General features: G+C 42.6%; 1 protein-coding gene across 1 annotated transcript in view; it reads left to right on the top strand.

Annotated features, from left to right (window-relative positions):
* Positions 1 to 15500, top strand: part of SUCLG2 (succinate-CoA ligase GDP-forming subunit beta) — a 237892-nt gene that overhangs the window by 144252 nt on the left and 78140 nt on the right. The window contains exon 9 of the mRNA XM_060766395.2: positions 5291 to 5433. Within this exon, the coding sequence (XP_060622378.1) occupies positions 5291 to 5433 (143 nt within the window). The remainder of the gene's footprint in view (positions 1 to 5290; positions 5434 to 15500) is intronic.

Here is a 15500-nt window from a genome sequence, read left to right as displayed (position 1 = left end):
CGAAATACTATTGGCTATACGTAGATACAGTTGTATGCTTTTCACTCTGCCAGTATTTCTGGCAGATCAAATGCCTATCTTCACTGAAGCTCCTCTTCTATTCACCCATACCTTCTGGGAGGTGATCTCCTCTATAGTGGATTTGGGAAGGTATGGATTAGAGTGGAAATCCCATTTGTGACTGGAAGTCTGCTCCTGCAAAGTTTGCTTTAGCTCCATGTTTCTAATACCATACACTTACAAGCAAGATGAAGCAATTCATGAGCATCAACCATTCATAGGAAGCATTCAAGCTACAGGCTTCTGACTTCCATAGTTAAATGGCTAATCATTTGACAGAACTATTGGACAACCTGTTGAAGTTACAAATGTGGGCCTGAGCTGTTTTTCACATTTAGGCTCTATGCAGTTAATAACCTTTGGTGTGTTTTCCCTATAAATATCAAAGATGCCAAATGATACTGAGTGGGCGTGTTACTTAATCTGCAGTTTTATTTCTGAAATTATTACACACATAAATAGGAAATAAGCATCAGTCTTGCAAAAGCATGTGTTAGTTCTAAATAAATAAAGACAAAAAGTAGTTATTTGAGCTCTGTACACCACATTGGTATGTGGACTTCTTATATGAAGTTGTCTGCAAGATACCTGAATCTGCAGATCAGTCCCCCCCCCCCCCCCCGCATAACCTTCATGAGCTGCACCCTCATAACAAGCCCAGGTATCTCGGTTTTCTGTTGTAATCACTTTCAAATTGATAACAGGAAGTAACATGAGAGGGACTGTAGAGGATACAGGTTTTTGGGATGCTTGCAGTATTTTGTGTGGGTGAGTTCTGTAGGTTTTCACACATTTGGGGGGCTTTCTATATGCTTTGGGGACAAAAATATTCTAAAAATCACTTTGCATAAAATTTAAACATGGAGGTTGGGGAAATATTGAAAGGGCTTCTTGGGCCATATAAATTGGCTCCATGGGCTCCATGGGTTGCAGTTTGCCTACCCTTCTGTAGTCATTTGTGGTTGTTTTTGTTGGGACACAGTTCAGCTGTTCCAGACATCCTTCCCTTCATTCTGTATAATAAATGTCAAGTCAGCCAGCATTGTATTTGTTTGCATGTTGAAATTTTCATTTCTGCCCTTTTTTGAGGATTGGAGGTTGGGAGAAACTGGGCTTTACCTTTCATTCATGTCCAATGACAATTTCTTATGGAACTATCATTTCAATCTATAATTGATGTTCTTGCCTCAATCCTGTTGTGGAGAAGTAAAACATAATTCATTGCAGATGGTGATTGGGAGGCAGAAATACCTTTAAATGTTTGCACGCTTCCATGCAGACTTTACCGTTTTTGACAGCAAGCAATTACAGTCTGTTGGAGACAACTTCTGAACTCCTCTTTCCCCAAGACTGCAGTTGAAGGCTCAGTCAGATTTTACCCAGGAAGTTATCCTCAAAATTCCCCACATTTATTTTTATTGTCAAAAACAGCTACCTGAGATTGTCATTCAGTGGGGTTTAACTGCTCACACTTCACCATATCCCCTGTTTATATTGCCTATCTCACAAAGCTGCTGTTCACTCTTCAGGACATACAGAAGTCGAGAGAATTAGAAAACCTGTTTGTTGTCATTGTGTTTCCCAACACAATGTTCCCAACTTGAATAATGGGGAAATTATTTAAGACATTGATTAAAGGATTCTGCTTGGGATTAACAATTGGATTTAATACTTTGTGACTATTTTGTTTTTCTGAAATACCCTGCAAACCTAACAAATGTGTACAAATGAGGCTTTTTCTTATATTTATAGCAAACTTAATGGAAATGGATACTTACCTCAAGAATTTTGAATAAAGTTATGAAAACATCTTGACTTCCGTCCATTTCAGATAAGGGTACATATAGCAACTACCCTTGACAAAGGCATGCTTGAAGTCTAGTTTGGGCGAAGTGGAATGTAGAATTATACATAATCTTAACACCAAGATTTTTTAATCCTGACCAGAACTTATTTTTTTCATATGTTTGTTAGACTTTCTATGTCTTCTTTCAAATGTTTGCTTAGATTTTAAGATTTTAAGATTGCTTTAAAAGCAATCCCTAAACTTTGGTCGTCAAGGTGTTTTGGACTTCAGTTCTCAGAAGATGTCGCTGACTTGGCCAACAATCAGAAATTCTGGGACTGGAAGTCTAAAACATCTGAAGGACCAAAGTTTGGAAACCACTGATGTAGAACTTCACCATATTACATGTCTATCCACTGGTCTTATGGATGATGATTACCTATTGTAACAAATAGCAATAGAACATTGGTACTTTATTTTTGAAAAAGGTTTTGTTTTGTGTTTTCTTTTCTTTTCTGTAATAATGGCTCCAGATTTTACTTGAGTGAGCAAAAGATTTGAATGGGTCCATGTTTAACTTAAGGGTTGTATTCTATTTATAAAAAAAAAATCCACACAAAAAATCAACACCCATTGAATAAAATAATGTTGTTGTTTTTGCTAGTCGCTGTTTACAGCACATAGATTTATGCTTGCCCTGCTTAATTGCAAGATGCAGAGATTATGGTGGAACCAATTTGTCGCTTTGGTATGGACCCTTCATCTTAATGAAATTAACATTAAAAAAGATTTGTGGCTCACTAACCAATAGTTCCATCGAATTATATGCTGAAAAACATCCAATTCAAGTGGTGGGTTCTTGCTCATTTCAAACAAAGTCTATAGAGCTGCTTTTTTATTTTTATTTTAAAAGGAACTTACTTTGTAGAGAAGCCATCATTTTAATGTGTTAGGCGGTTTTCTTCTATCGCACACAGTGAGCCAGTGTACTTGTAATACAGCATTTAATGTAGCGGAGTTGCCAGAAAATTTTCAAAAGAAAATTAAAGCAGTGTCGTCAGAACAGTAACCAGTAGGAATTTAGTTGAAAGAAGGATTGGGTTTTCAAAAACATATGACCACAGAGAGTTAGCTTTATGCTAAGGGTAATGGAATTAGGCATGGGCCATAAGACTGCTGGGAGAATTAAGGGAACAGTAGCAAGAGTTCCTCCCCATTTAGTACTTTGTTTTTGTGTCTAATTCTCTAGGAAGTTATGTATGGATTTAGAAAAATAGAAATGTGAAAGCATGAATAAATTTTAAAAAAACAATTCACATTCCCTTCGTGTGCTGTAGAATCAGCTGCACTGCTAAGGTTCAAAAAGTCTTGGGTATGATGTCCTTCACCATCATCAGTCCACATTTCCTTGGACATTCAGTTCCTGCAGTTTTTCTATCAATCCATCGGAATCATTGCTGCCCAGGTCACTGGCAATTGGTCAAACAAAGTCAGCAAAGAGAACTGTTCCATTGGGATCATCCTCTTTGTTTTCCTTCTCAGTCAATGAGGAAGGCTCTAAATCATTACAAGTTCATCAAGAAGTACAGGACGAACCTTGCTTTAGATCAGTGGTTCTCAACCTATGGTCCTTAGATGTTTTGGCCATCAACTTCCAGAAATCCAAACAGCGAATAAACTGGCTGGGATTTCTGGGAATTTAGGCCAAAACACCTGGGGACTCACAAGTTGAGAATCATTGCTTTAGATGTTCTGCTGGATATGATAACCACAGCTAGAAACTAGAGGGGGAAGCAGGCCAAAACAGAGTGTCTGTCAACAATTTCATTTCATTCATACATCTCAGATGGCCAAGACTGATTTGTGTTTTCTTTGACCCCCCCCCCCCAAAAAAATCTGGCCAGTGAAAGGGACCTATGGCCACAAAAAACAAGTGGTGGTTTATTTATGTTATACAATATGCCCACCTTGTCCACAAATTTGTTATCCATGGTTCACTTATCTTACTCTCCAGCCCCACCCCACACCCCCAGAAGTGTTTGTGGGCCTTTTAGGTCTTCCAGAGTGATTCTATGATATGCTTCCAGCTCACATATAGTAAAAACACAGGGTTTGCTGTTATCCATGGTTTAGGGAACCACCAGGGGACTTGGAATATATCCCCTAGGGATACAAGAGTCATTCTGCATTTACTTATAGGTTGCATTTCTATCCCACACAATACCTCACCTTCCCAATTTATTCTTACACCGACGCTGTTAGATAGGTCAGACTGAGCGAGAGTGGCCAAGGGCACCCACTGACATTGCTGGGTAGGGACTAGAATTTGGACATGCCAAATCCCATTCAATATTTTAACTTTTACACCCCACTAGTTCTGTTTATACTATTTTCTTTGCGCTTTCACTTCTCTTCTCATTTTTTCAGAAGTGAAGTCAGTGACAAACACAGCCAGGGGGCTTTTTGCCAGCAGCACAATGCATAGTAAATACTCTCCCTATCTTTGCATCAATATTACTTATTTTGAAGAGTCTTCAATGTTTCACATGGTATAAACTTGCTGCTTTTTCATTTTTACACTGTTTCATGTTTTATTATGTATCTTCTTCATACACATATTTGAATTCAGTAAACTGCCCTTGAAACGTATTCTGGTGAAGGGAAGTAAAGACATATTTCAAAACAAATAAATGGGGAAATATACATCTGTGGGTCTGGTGGTTTAGAGTCTGTCTCTTCCCTCTACAAACAGAAGGTAACAACAGTGACAGCTATTTTTGTCAATGTGTTCATTGTAAATCCAATGGTTTCCTTCAGATGCCATGATTTGTTCTTGTATTTGCATATTTGTATGCCCACAATATTTTGTTGATGTCCTGAAAGCTTACAGAATTACTCATCATTGTTTATGTGTTTGCTGCTAGCGGCTGCCTCCCTCCCTGCAATTAACATCTAACCGAAAGAAACCAAAAGTAGCCGGTTTTCGACAGCCACTGTTCTGTTGCAGCCAGTAAAAAAAGATGGCATAGCCCATGCCATTATGGGCTTCCGAACCAGCCGAACAAATTGAAGGCAAACATCCAAAACAAGTCCATGCACAATCCTAATCATCTGTACTGAATGAATTGTTTCTTTATGCTGCTTATTAATTTTATTGATTATGTTCAACAGTGATTTTTTTCTGAGTTTCACTCAATGAATTAAGGTATATTTGAGAAAATGTATGTTCCTTTGGAACCCATTTGACTTGCATGCCAGCATAATTGGTACCTTGTATCCTGCTTCTTTTCACAACCTTACCTTTCTCCATATTTCTTCCTTACTGCCACATTTCTTTGCTTTATTTTTTAAAAAATAAATCTGTTTTAGTCTTGACACTTCATATATATGCAAGTCTGCCTTTTACCCTTTACAAATGCAACTCTCCGACTCTCTTAATTACAGTCAATGGTGCTGGCCTTGCTATGGCAACCTGTGATATAATTTCCCTTAATGGAGGAAAGCCTGCCAATTTCCTGGATCTTGGTGGAGGCGTGAAAGAAGCACAAGTGTATCAAGCATTTAAGTTGCTCACTGCAGATCCCAAGGTAAAAATCCGTTGACTTTGTCCTGACAATTTCTTAATGTGATTATGTGTTGTCTTAATAAAGACAAGATTCTTTATTTTAATGTAAACTGGGGAAATTGAAATGCTTTTTTTTTTTTTTTTTTTTTTTTGAAGCAGTGACATTAACAAATCTCATCTAGGCAATCTCGTGGAGCTGGTTAGCTTTTAGTTATAGGCTCTAAGCCCAAATCTGCAAGGTAGGTTTGTCTCCATGTGTAGGCCATTGCCTTTCTTGGTACACCAGTCTTACAAACTTGGCTCATTTGTCTGTATGCATCTTCCTATATGATTATCCTTGGGTGTTTAAGATCTTTCAAGAAACTCCTCTGGATCCCACCACTTTCACAAGCATATTGGGTGGGAATAATGGATGGTTTTTCTGTGGCTCCTTCTTCAGCTCTAGAAATCCCTCCAGATGAAGGCAAGGGCTCGCTCCTTGTTGTCCTTTCAGCCACAAGTGTTTGGAAATGGACCGTTTACTTGCAAAGGTTTACTGTTTTGTGTGTGTACTGTATTATAGAAGAAGACGATGATAACGCATTTCACACTATTCCTTTGCTAAGAGAACTGTATGAAATGTATTGGGATCCCCATCTATATGCAGGCGATCTGTAGACACAGGCACATACATGATACTTTATACTTTTTATTTTTAAAATAGCTTTAATTTTGCATAAGTTGAATACCCTTTAAATTTTCACATTTTTATGTTTTAGGTACATATGTTTTAATTTGTATGTTGTAACTCAGCAGCAGTCACAGTAGCCAGGGGTTGATGGGTTCACTGATGACTTAGAGTCAGATGGGTTTGTGGGCTTTCCTGGGATTAATTCTGATTCAGGTCCTGGGATTCCTTCTCAGGCAGGCCAGGAAAGTGAAAATCTTTTAGATATAGAGGCTGACACAGATGCAGACCTGAGAATATAATTGCCTCTGAACACAAGGCCCGGGACAGGATTTGGAGTCCTCCTCTCCAGATAAGGAGTTTAGCAAAGATGAATTGATGAGAAATTCTCATGGGAATGCACCTGGTGCTACTGACCCAAGCAAGGAGGAACTCTTTCAGATTTGAACAGATAGCCAGCTTTGTAGATCAACAAGGCTTTGTGGGAAGCAGGAATTACAAGGTAGATGTAATGCTTTCATGTCTGGTTATTAAGAGCTAATGGGGACTTTGCTCTTCAGTTCAGGCAATGTGGCTTTCAAGTACAGGCCTGAGTACTTTGGTTCTTGTTTCAAGCCTTGGTTTTGGGACTCAAGTATCCTTCATTTTCTTGGTTCACGTTTTGCTTATGGATTGAAGATGTCTTTGTGTATTTTGGGACTATCTTTGGACTATACTGCTTTGGGATTTCTAAGAGACAATTGATTGTTGACTATTTTGATTTTTAATCTTTAATTCCTTATTCTTGCTTTTTTATTATATATCTTTTGTGTGCTGTTTGCAATAAACTGATTGCTTTTACTCTGGACTCTTGAGTGATGCTGTGGTTATAGGTGCGACATTGTATTTCTTTTGATCTGTCAAGTGCCTTGAATCTCCCAATCTTGGGGAACAAGCAAGGTATAGATTCATTGACTATCTGATTGATCTAGATTTTCCTTTTTCATGTAAATGGGGGTGTGCAGCTCCACTCTGTACTACCAGTCATTATGTGTGACCAGTCTGTTCATCAGGACAGTTATTGTATTAAATCACCTCCTTCTGAAATGATCTAAAGTATTTGATTTCCTAATGGAAGTTAAAGATGAGAAGTGTTGGTAACCTTATATCTCCATAAAAGCAGCTGAATATGCAAGGATTTCAACCCACACATAGAAAGTCATGTGTATTGATGGACCAATTTGTCAGTTTTGCTTATTCAATCATTCTGTTTATAAACATTCAAGTTATTTTACACTGAATAAGAAAGCCAGAAATGCCTTAAAACCAGGCATCTTTTCAGACACTCACAGTTTGACTGCATTTCAGCATTATAATTTAGGAAAATTGCAGAAAAACATTCATGTCCAAACTGGTTTAAAAACCTATGACTGTTGAATCAGAGCCTTTGTGTTTTGAAACAAATAAGAGCAGAAAGAGTATGCCCAGATATTTTCATCTTCCAGAGTCATGTTTACATAGACTACGAGTCATGTGTAAACTGTTTCCTCTCAGCAGGTTCTCACACTGTTGTGATAAGGATCAGGAAATACAACAGTGGCTTTGAGTTCTCAGTTCTATGATATTATGACATGGTGAATCCATGTAAGTGCTGTGAGATGGGGCAAGGAGAAAGTGATTAAGGTGTGCACATAATAGGAAATGTGTGATTAGAGCATTGTGTATTTTCCAACCTATAGAGTCTCTGCAGCTGTCAAAATTCTGATTGTGTAAAAAGAACAAAGAAAAATCAATTGGTTAAGTTACAATGGGCAGAATTGAGATTCGGCCATACATAGAGTTTGACCACTGAGGGAAAAAAATAGAATTTCTTCTTGACTGATTCAAGTCCCATTGATTTGTGGGAGTTTAGTCTATGGCCCTGTCTACACTGTTATATAATGCAGTTTACTGCAGTTAAGTCTGGATTCAAAGTACCCGTATATTCCGGCATATAAGACGACTGGGCGTATAAGACGACCCCCAACTTTTCCAGTTAAAATATAGAGTTAAGACGACTCCCATGCATAAGACTACACCCGCGTATAAGACGACCCCTGACTTTTGAGAAGATTTTCTTGGGTTAAAAAGTAGTCTTATACGCCAGAATATACTGTAATGTGTTTTCCAAGCTTGTATTTCTTCTTGAGAGAAGGCAATGAGGATTCAAGTCTTTCTTTCAGCATAACCAAGAGAGGAGCTGCCCATTCTGAACTCACCTTCTCAGTCCTGCCCTGTAAAGCTGAGGAACCCTACAGAGTTGGTGATGTGGAGCTTGTAATATGAAGGGTAATAGTACCAGAGTGATGCCAAGGGCCTAGCTTCAGATGATTATCACAGCACAGGGCTTTCATCCTGTGAATTTAGTAGAATTTAATCAAGGGGGGGGCAATGGGACAACAAAACTACTAGGTTTTGTACATTGACTGCTAGTGATTTTTTTGCCAGTAGCATAGAAAGACTGCTCTGGATTTTTATGTAAACTGTAAAGGAGCAATGCATATTATCCCACATAGGTTCTCAGTAGCTTGAATTGCTGTATAAAATCTGGAACAGATTGCCCACCCTCTGACATGGTAAACACTAGGCACCACTGCTCTTCATGCACCTTTATGAATATCCCCACGTTAGATTAAGTTTCTGACCTGCTAGGAATTGTTTTAGCTTCGGACCTGCTAGGGATTTCATGATTTTGGTATACAGGCTGTCCCCAAGTTACAAACATGATAGGGTCTATAGGTTTGTCCTTAAGTTAAATTTGTTTGTAACTCAGGACAAGTCCAGCAAAAAGTGCACTCTTTGTAATTTGGCCAAAAAAGGTGCACATTATTTTTCCTGTGTGATTAGAATTCCTTTTTAAAAAAACACCAAAGCTTCCAAGAAATGGGTAAAAAACCCCATAGAAATAGATAACCCTCCCCTCCAGGAGCCTCCCCTTTTTATTCTGCTCCAGATTCCTTGTGATGTAATTATGCTGTGGGATGAATGCAGTTTGACACCACTTTATTCATTTCTATGGGATTCTGGGAGCTGCAGTTTTACAAGGTCTTTAGCCTTCTCTACCAAAGAATGCTGTTATATCACCAAACTACAGATTACAGCATTGCATGGCACTGAACCAGGGCAATTAAAAGTGGTGTCAGGCCTGAAAGAAAGGAGAGGAGAAGTAGAGAAATTCAGGGAGTAGGAAGGTGAGATAGATAGGAAGATAAAGAAAAAGGGGTGGATAAATTGATAGGAAGAAAGGAGGGAGAGATTTGGAGAGACCCACTGGAAGGAAAGGAAACAGATCCATTGGAAAGAAAGGGAAACAGGGTTAGGAGAGATCCATAGGAGGAAAAGGGGAAAGGATTTGGAGAGAGATCTATGGGGGGGGGGGGGAAGGGATGAAGAAATACAGACACCCTTTGGTGCAGTGCTAAGATTTCATGGTAGGGAGGGAGCGGAGAAGGTTGTTTGTAACTATAAGTTCATATGTTGGAAGTTCATAACTTTGTAACTTCCTGTATTGTGTTTTGTAATGTTCTTAATTTTATTCAATAATTCTATTTTGTGTTTATCGGTTCCTTTCTTTTACTGTTTCCTCGTCATCTTTTTATCTGATATTTCCAATTGTCCCTTTTTCCCCTCCTATGGAAGGAATTGCCTTCTGTTTTCCTAGACTGAAAAAATACTTCTTACTCCTCAATTTTTCCCTTTGTTCCCTTTTATTCTTTCCACCTTACTTTCTCAGTGCTTACTTTCCTGCTGCTTTTCAGAGTGCATCTTTTGAAAGCCTCCCACTGGACAAGTTAAACTCTCACTCCACACACCTATGCCCATAGATATTCACACACACCTTGTAAAATAAGTGCCCTGCTAAAAACCAGGCCTGCCCTTGGGCACCTTGCTAATAGGAATGTCAGGATTTGACATGTAGGTACAATTGGTGCCTGTGGCTTTCTCCACTGTAGGTTTGAAATGAGACAGAAGTTATTGCCATCCTCCCTTTTTTTAAAAGGAAAAATCAACTTTCCTTGCCTTGATGCTGTCCCTCTGTACCCCACTATTGGTCTCTGGCTTTTCTTTTAATTTTAGTTTCCGATTCTCCTTAAATGAGGCACTTCCACACTGCCTGTCCCTTGGTGTGACTGATTTTTAAGCTTTTACCCTTCTAGTACCGCTTTGCTCATGGGTGATATTGCTTCCATGCCAACAAGCCACTGAAGGAATAATTTTAGCTTCCACTTTGTTTTTCAGTAAGTTATGAGGAACATTGGGGATATGGGGGGATTAAATTGGGATTTCCAAGGATATATTTCAGGTGATCAGTCTCCCATTAAGCACAGACATGCATCAGCTATGCAAGGTTTTAGGAGACGAATTACAAATTGCTTTTTATTCATAATCGCCTTTCCTGCTGTGCAGTTTAAAGGCTTCCTATGAGCTATTGGGATGTAATGGTTGAGGACCGATTTGTAAGGCTGTTTCAAGATCTGCTGTTTTTCTTCCAGTTCCTTCATGTCTTGTGTATCTATTCCCATCCTGTTTCCGTTTATATTGAATAATTATTTCTACTTCTGTTGTCTTAAGGCTAGGAGAGGCACTGTCATGAAGCACCAACATATAATATAAGGTTTAATTCCCAAACTATAGGTCAAATTCCTATGCTCATTTTCATGTCCCCAGGTAAGAGGACAACATGCCAATTGTCCTTACCTTCAAAGACCACTATGATCTCCACCTCCAGAAACTTCCTGTATTCGGCTCTAACATCTCTGCAGCTCTCCACTGTCCCATGATCTTCACCATGAAAGGATTTTATCTGGCACTGTCCATTCATTGATGTCCTATTTGTGAACACCTCCTCAGATTTTATTTAATGCCATCTTTCTTCCTTTATTCGTAACCTCCTCAAAATCTTTCCTGTGGAGTGGTTGACACAAATTCTAAATCCTTTTTCCTACTGCATACTAGCAACCTTTAGAGTCTTCTATTCCATGATTATATGACTGTAATAATAATAAATAATAACTTTATTTTTATACCTCGCCTCCATCTTTCCGAAGGGACTCGGGGCAGCTTACATGGGGCCACGCCCAGGTAACAGAATTAAAACATAGTACATCAGAGTGCATCAACAGCAATTTAAAACAACATAAAGTGATCTCTCATTAGATACTGTACAAGGAGCATTCATTAAAGATTTCCCCTGACCCACTTTTATTTATCACAGGGCACTGAAACTGCACATGTGTAATGATATAAGTTTCTATAGATTACACGCCAATTTACAACTCAGAACTGATAATGGTCTTGATTATACAGGTGATGGAGTGGTATGAGTTTTGATAATGGACCCAGTGGAATACCGAGCAGTCCTCGAGTTCCTTGACTTGAAAAGCCACACACTAAAGGAGACAAAAGAGATTTATGGTGATGATTCCCCACCAAATGATGAAGTCAAGAACTGGCATCGTCAATTCAAATGTGGTCGGACTTTGGTGCAAACAACTCCAATTCCAGGGCACCCCCACTCTGTTATTGATGAACACACCATCTAGCAAGTGGTGGTCACCATTTTGGAAAATCATCACATAACCAAGATTAGTGTGAGGTCCATGGAAAAATTCATCCAAAATCATCTTCACATGCATAAGGTATCCACTTGCTGGGTCCCCTGGCTGCTCACACCTTTCCAGAAGCAGGAGTGAGTCAAATGCTTTCAGGCTCTATTGACGATGTGCGATGGAAACCAGGAGGATTTTTTCAACAGACTGATCACACAGGATGAAACCTGGGTCCATCACTATGATCCTGAGACTAAAGTCCAATCGATGCAATGGAAGCATCATGATTCACCACCTCCAAAGAAGGCCCGTGCCCAACTCTAGACAGGCAAGATCATGCTCATAGTATTTTGGAACCAGAATGGAGTAGTATTGATGTATTTCCAATCAAAGGGTACCATGATCACTGAGGCATTTTATCCTTTACTATTGTGGAAATTGCGGGAGGCCATTAAAACCAAGAGATGTGGCATGTTCACCAAAAGTGTCCGTGTCAGGATGTGCCTTCATGGTTTCAAGAGATTCCAAGAGAAGCCTTCTTCCTGACAGTAGAGGGAGTAGTTATGATAGATTAGTTTATGGCCGGGCCATCTGGCCAAGGTTTTGCTTTGAAGATGTGGGAAAGGAGTTCTAGTCTAAACTGAAGATAAGCCAGGAGAGAGAGGGGGAGAAGCGAGGCCAGGAGGGGGGATTGACTGGCGGGAAACCTCAGTTCTCTCTTTGCTGTTAAACTGTGTGGACTGAATAAACTACAATTCCAGGACTTGCGCTTGTGAGTGTGTGTTTCATTCTAAGATCCAGCAGTATACCTGACATAAAGAGAGAACTCACAACTTCTTGTTCCACCCGTGAGGATTGCAACCATCCGGGGAAGGAGCATGTTCCAGGAAGGAGAAATCCCGATGGGAGCTGGAGAGAGCATTGGACTTTCCCCCTCCCCGAGGCTGGAGGACGAAGAGTTCGGGGACGAGGGGTCTCCCCAAGCCGGAGACCTAGAGATGGGAGGAGAGATCCCCACGGCTGCGCCTGAAGATTGGGGAGCCCCCCTAACGTCCATGCAGAGGCCTCCAGAAAAGGACATAACCGTACGGCGCAAGTTGCCCATGTTGGGAGCGAGGGAGCCTCTCAGAGAACCCTCACCCCTCGGCAGCGCACTGGCCCCGCCCGCGCAGCACCTCGGGGAGAAGGTGGATGCGATGGAAAGAATGCTGCAGACCTTTTCATTCCAGCTGGAGGAGATGAGAAGGGAGGTGGCGGCATCTTGGAGGGCCACGCTGGAGGAGAGAGAGCAACGACGCTCCCTCCCGCAAGGTATGGGACGGGGGTACCGGCCCTCCGGGAGGGTAGCCTTCGCCACGGAAGGAGAGCCCTCACACCCTCCCCCCGGGACCTCAACATTCGCATCAGGATGGGGAGGGAGAAGTCATCTCCAGGGGGGCCCCGGGAGAGGAGAGCTGCGCGTAAAGTTCAACGGGGACCCCAAGCAGCTCTCCTACTTCATCACAAACGTGAGGCATTACATGGAGGACTATGGGGACGCTTTCCCCTCAGAGGGAGCCATGATACATGCAGTGGGGGCCAATTTGAAGGACGCGGCGGCCGATTGGCTCATGCAAATGTACGACACCCGGGCGCCGGAGTTGAGAAGATTAGAAGATTTCCTGCGGGCGCTCCGGGCGAGATTCCAGGACCCCTTGGCGGAGGAAAAGGCGAAGGGACAACTCAAAAGGATCCACCAGGACAATAAGACTGTCTCTGAATATGCCCTGGAATTCAAAGCCATTGCAGGCAGGATTAGAGATTGGTCGGACGCCACCAAGCTCGAATACTTCCGAGCGGGCTTGCGCTCCGATGTGTTGGAATGGTCTTTGCACCGGAGCAACCCAGCCACTCTCGAGGAATGGATTGTGTTGGCCGGAAGGGTCGAGTGCGATCAGGAGCAGATGCCACGCAGAGCGAGAGAGAGAGGCCGAACTCGGCACCCCGCAGCAGGACCGCAGGGGGGGCCACGACGCCCCTCGCCCAGAGGGAGGTCAGCCAGCCGCGAGAGGAAAGGGAGGAGGGGCCCCTGCTTCGCATGCAGCCAAGAAGGACATAGAGCAGCAGAATGCCCGAGAGGACACACCCCTCCCAACGCTCCCAGGCCTGACAAGACACCCCCCCCCCGAGGCCAGCGCCAGGATCCAAACCGGCAAAGGGGAAAGCCTCCACGGCTGTGGAGTCCGCTCTGGCCCCGTATCAGCTTCCCGCGGAGGAGGAGGCAGACCCGGAGGGCGCAGACAGAGATTTCTACCTGGCGGGAAACGGGCAAGATCTCCTGTGAGAGGCACCGCCGACAGGAAGATCGTGAAGGCGTCAGGCGGTGAGTTGAAAAAGTTAAATTGTGATGTGCTTAAAATGACTGTGGCCCTGTTCAACCCCAAATCGGGACTAAAAATAAAAACTGAAGCCATGCTGGACTGTGGGTGCACCAGGTGCCTAATCACCCCCTCCCTGGCAGCCCAACTGGGAGTCCCACCCCAGGCATTAAAGACTCCCATTGTTTTCTCCCAACTGGATGGGACAGCAGCCCACGGGGGCCCAGTAAGGGAAAAAACAGACTATTTACATCTGGAAATGGGAACCCACAAAGAGACTTTGCAGTTTGTGATATCTCCCATGGCCCACCAGCCGGTCATACTGGGAATCCCATGGCTGAGATGGCAAAACCCTCAAATTAACTGGGCTGAGGGGGTGATTTCCTTCACGGATGGGGAATACAGGCCTGAGGGACTCAGCCAGCCACCCCCTCCCGTGCAGGTACAAGGAGCGCAGGCAGAGGCAACTCCGGAGGGCCCAGAAATCGACATCCCAGAGGCTTATCGAGAGTGGGCAGACGTTTTTAGCGAGACTGAATGTGACCAGTTACCCCCCCACAGGAAAACAGACTGTGCCATTGAATTCGAACCCGATGTTAAACTGCCCAGCCCAAAGCTATACGCGATGTCTGAACCAGAGAGAAAAGCCTTAAGAGAATTCCTAGATAAGAACCTGGAAAGGGGATTCATAGTGCCATCCACTTCGCCAGTGGCCGCCCCAGTGCTTTTTAGGCCCAAGGCAGACGGGTCGCTGAGACTGTGTGTGGACTATAGGGGGCTGAACGCCATATGCACTGCTAACCAGTACCCCCTCCCCCTCATGTCGGACATCTTGGCACAACTAGGCAAAGCCAAAATCTTCACTAAATTGGACATCAGGGAGGCGTTTTACCGCCTGAGAGTGAGAGACGAGGACTGTTGGAAAACGGCCTTCAATTGTTGTTATGGACAGTACCAGTGGGCCGTAACCCCCTTTGTCCTAAAAGGAGCCCCCAAGGTGTTCCAACAATTCATAAATGACATCTTCCGGGAGATGCTGTATGACGGCCTTCTGATCTATCTCGATGATCTGTTGATATACTCAGACTCATTAGATCAGCATATAAAAACCACACAAAAAGTGCTCCAGATCCTGAGGGAGAACCAGCTTTATGTCAAGCTCTCAAAGTGCGAGTTCCACCGCACCGAGCTCACTTATCTGGGGTTCCGCATATCCACAAAGGGGCTAGCCATGGACCCAGCTAAGGTTCAGGATGTGCTGGCATGGGAACCCCCTCGCACCAGGAAGCAGTTGCAAGGATTTCTGGGATTTGCCAATTTTTAGCGGCAATTCATCAAAGACTTTGCCGAGGTGGCGCTGCCCCTCACTGAGCTACTCAAAACAAAGGGAAAGGGGGAGACTAAAAAGGCAAAGACCCCGGGGGCGAGACTGGAATGGACCCCCGAGTGCCAAAGGGCTTTTGAGGTCCTAAAAACAAAATTCACAAGCCAGCCCATC

The sequence above is a fragment of the Anolis sagrei genome, chromosome 2, assembly GCF_037176765.1.
Source record: "Anolis sagrei isolate rAnoSag1 chromosome 2, rAnoSag1.mat, whole genome shotgun sequence".
In the NCBI taxonomy this organism is placed as follows: domain Eukaryota; kingdom Metazoa; phylum Chordata; class Lepidosauria; order Squamata; family Dactyloidae; genus Anolis; species Anolis sagrei.
This window is presented reverse-complemented; position numbering and strand designations above follow the sequence as displayed.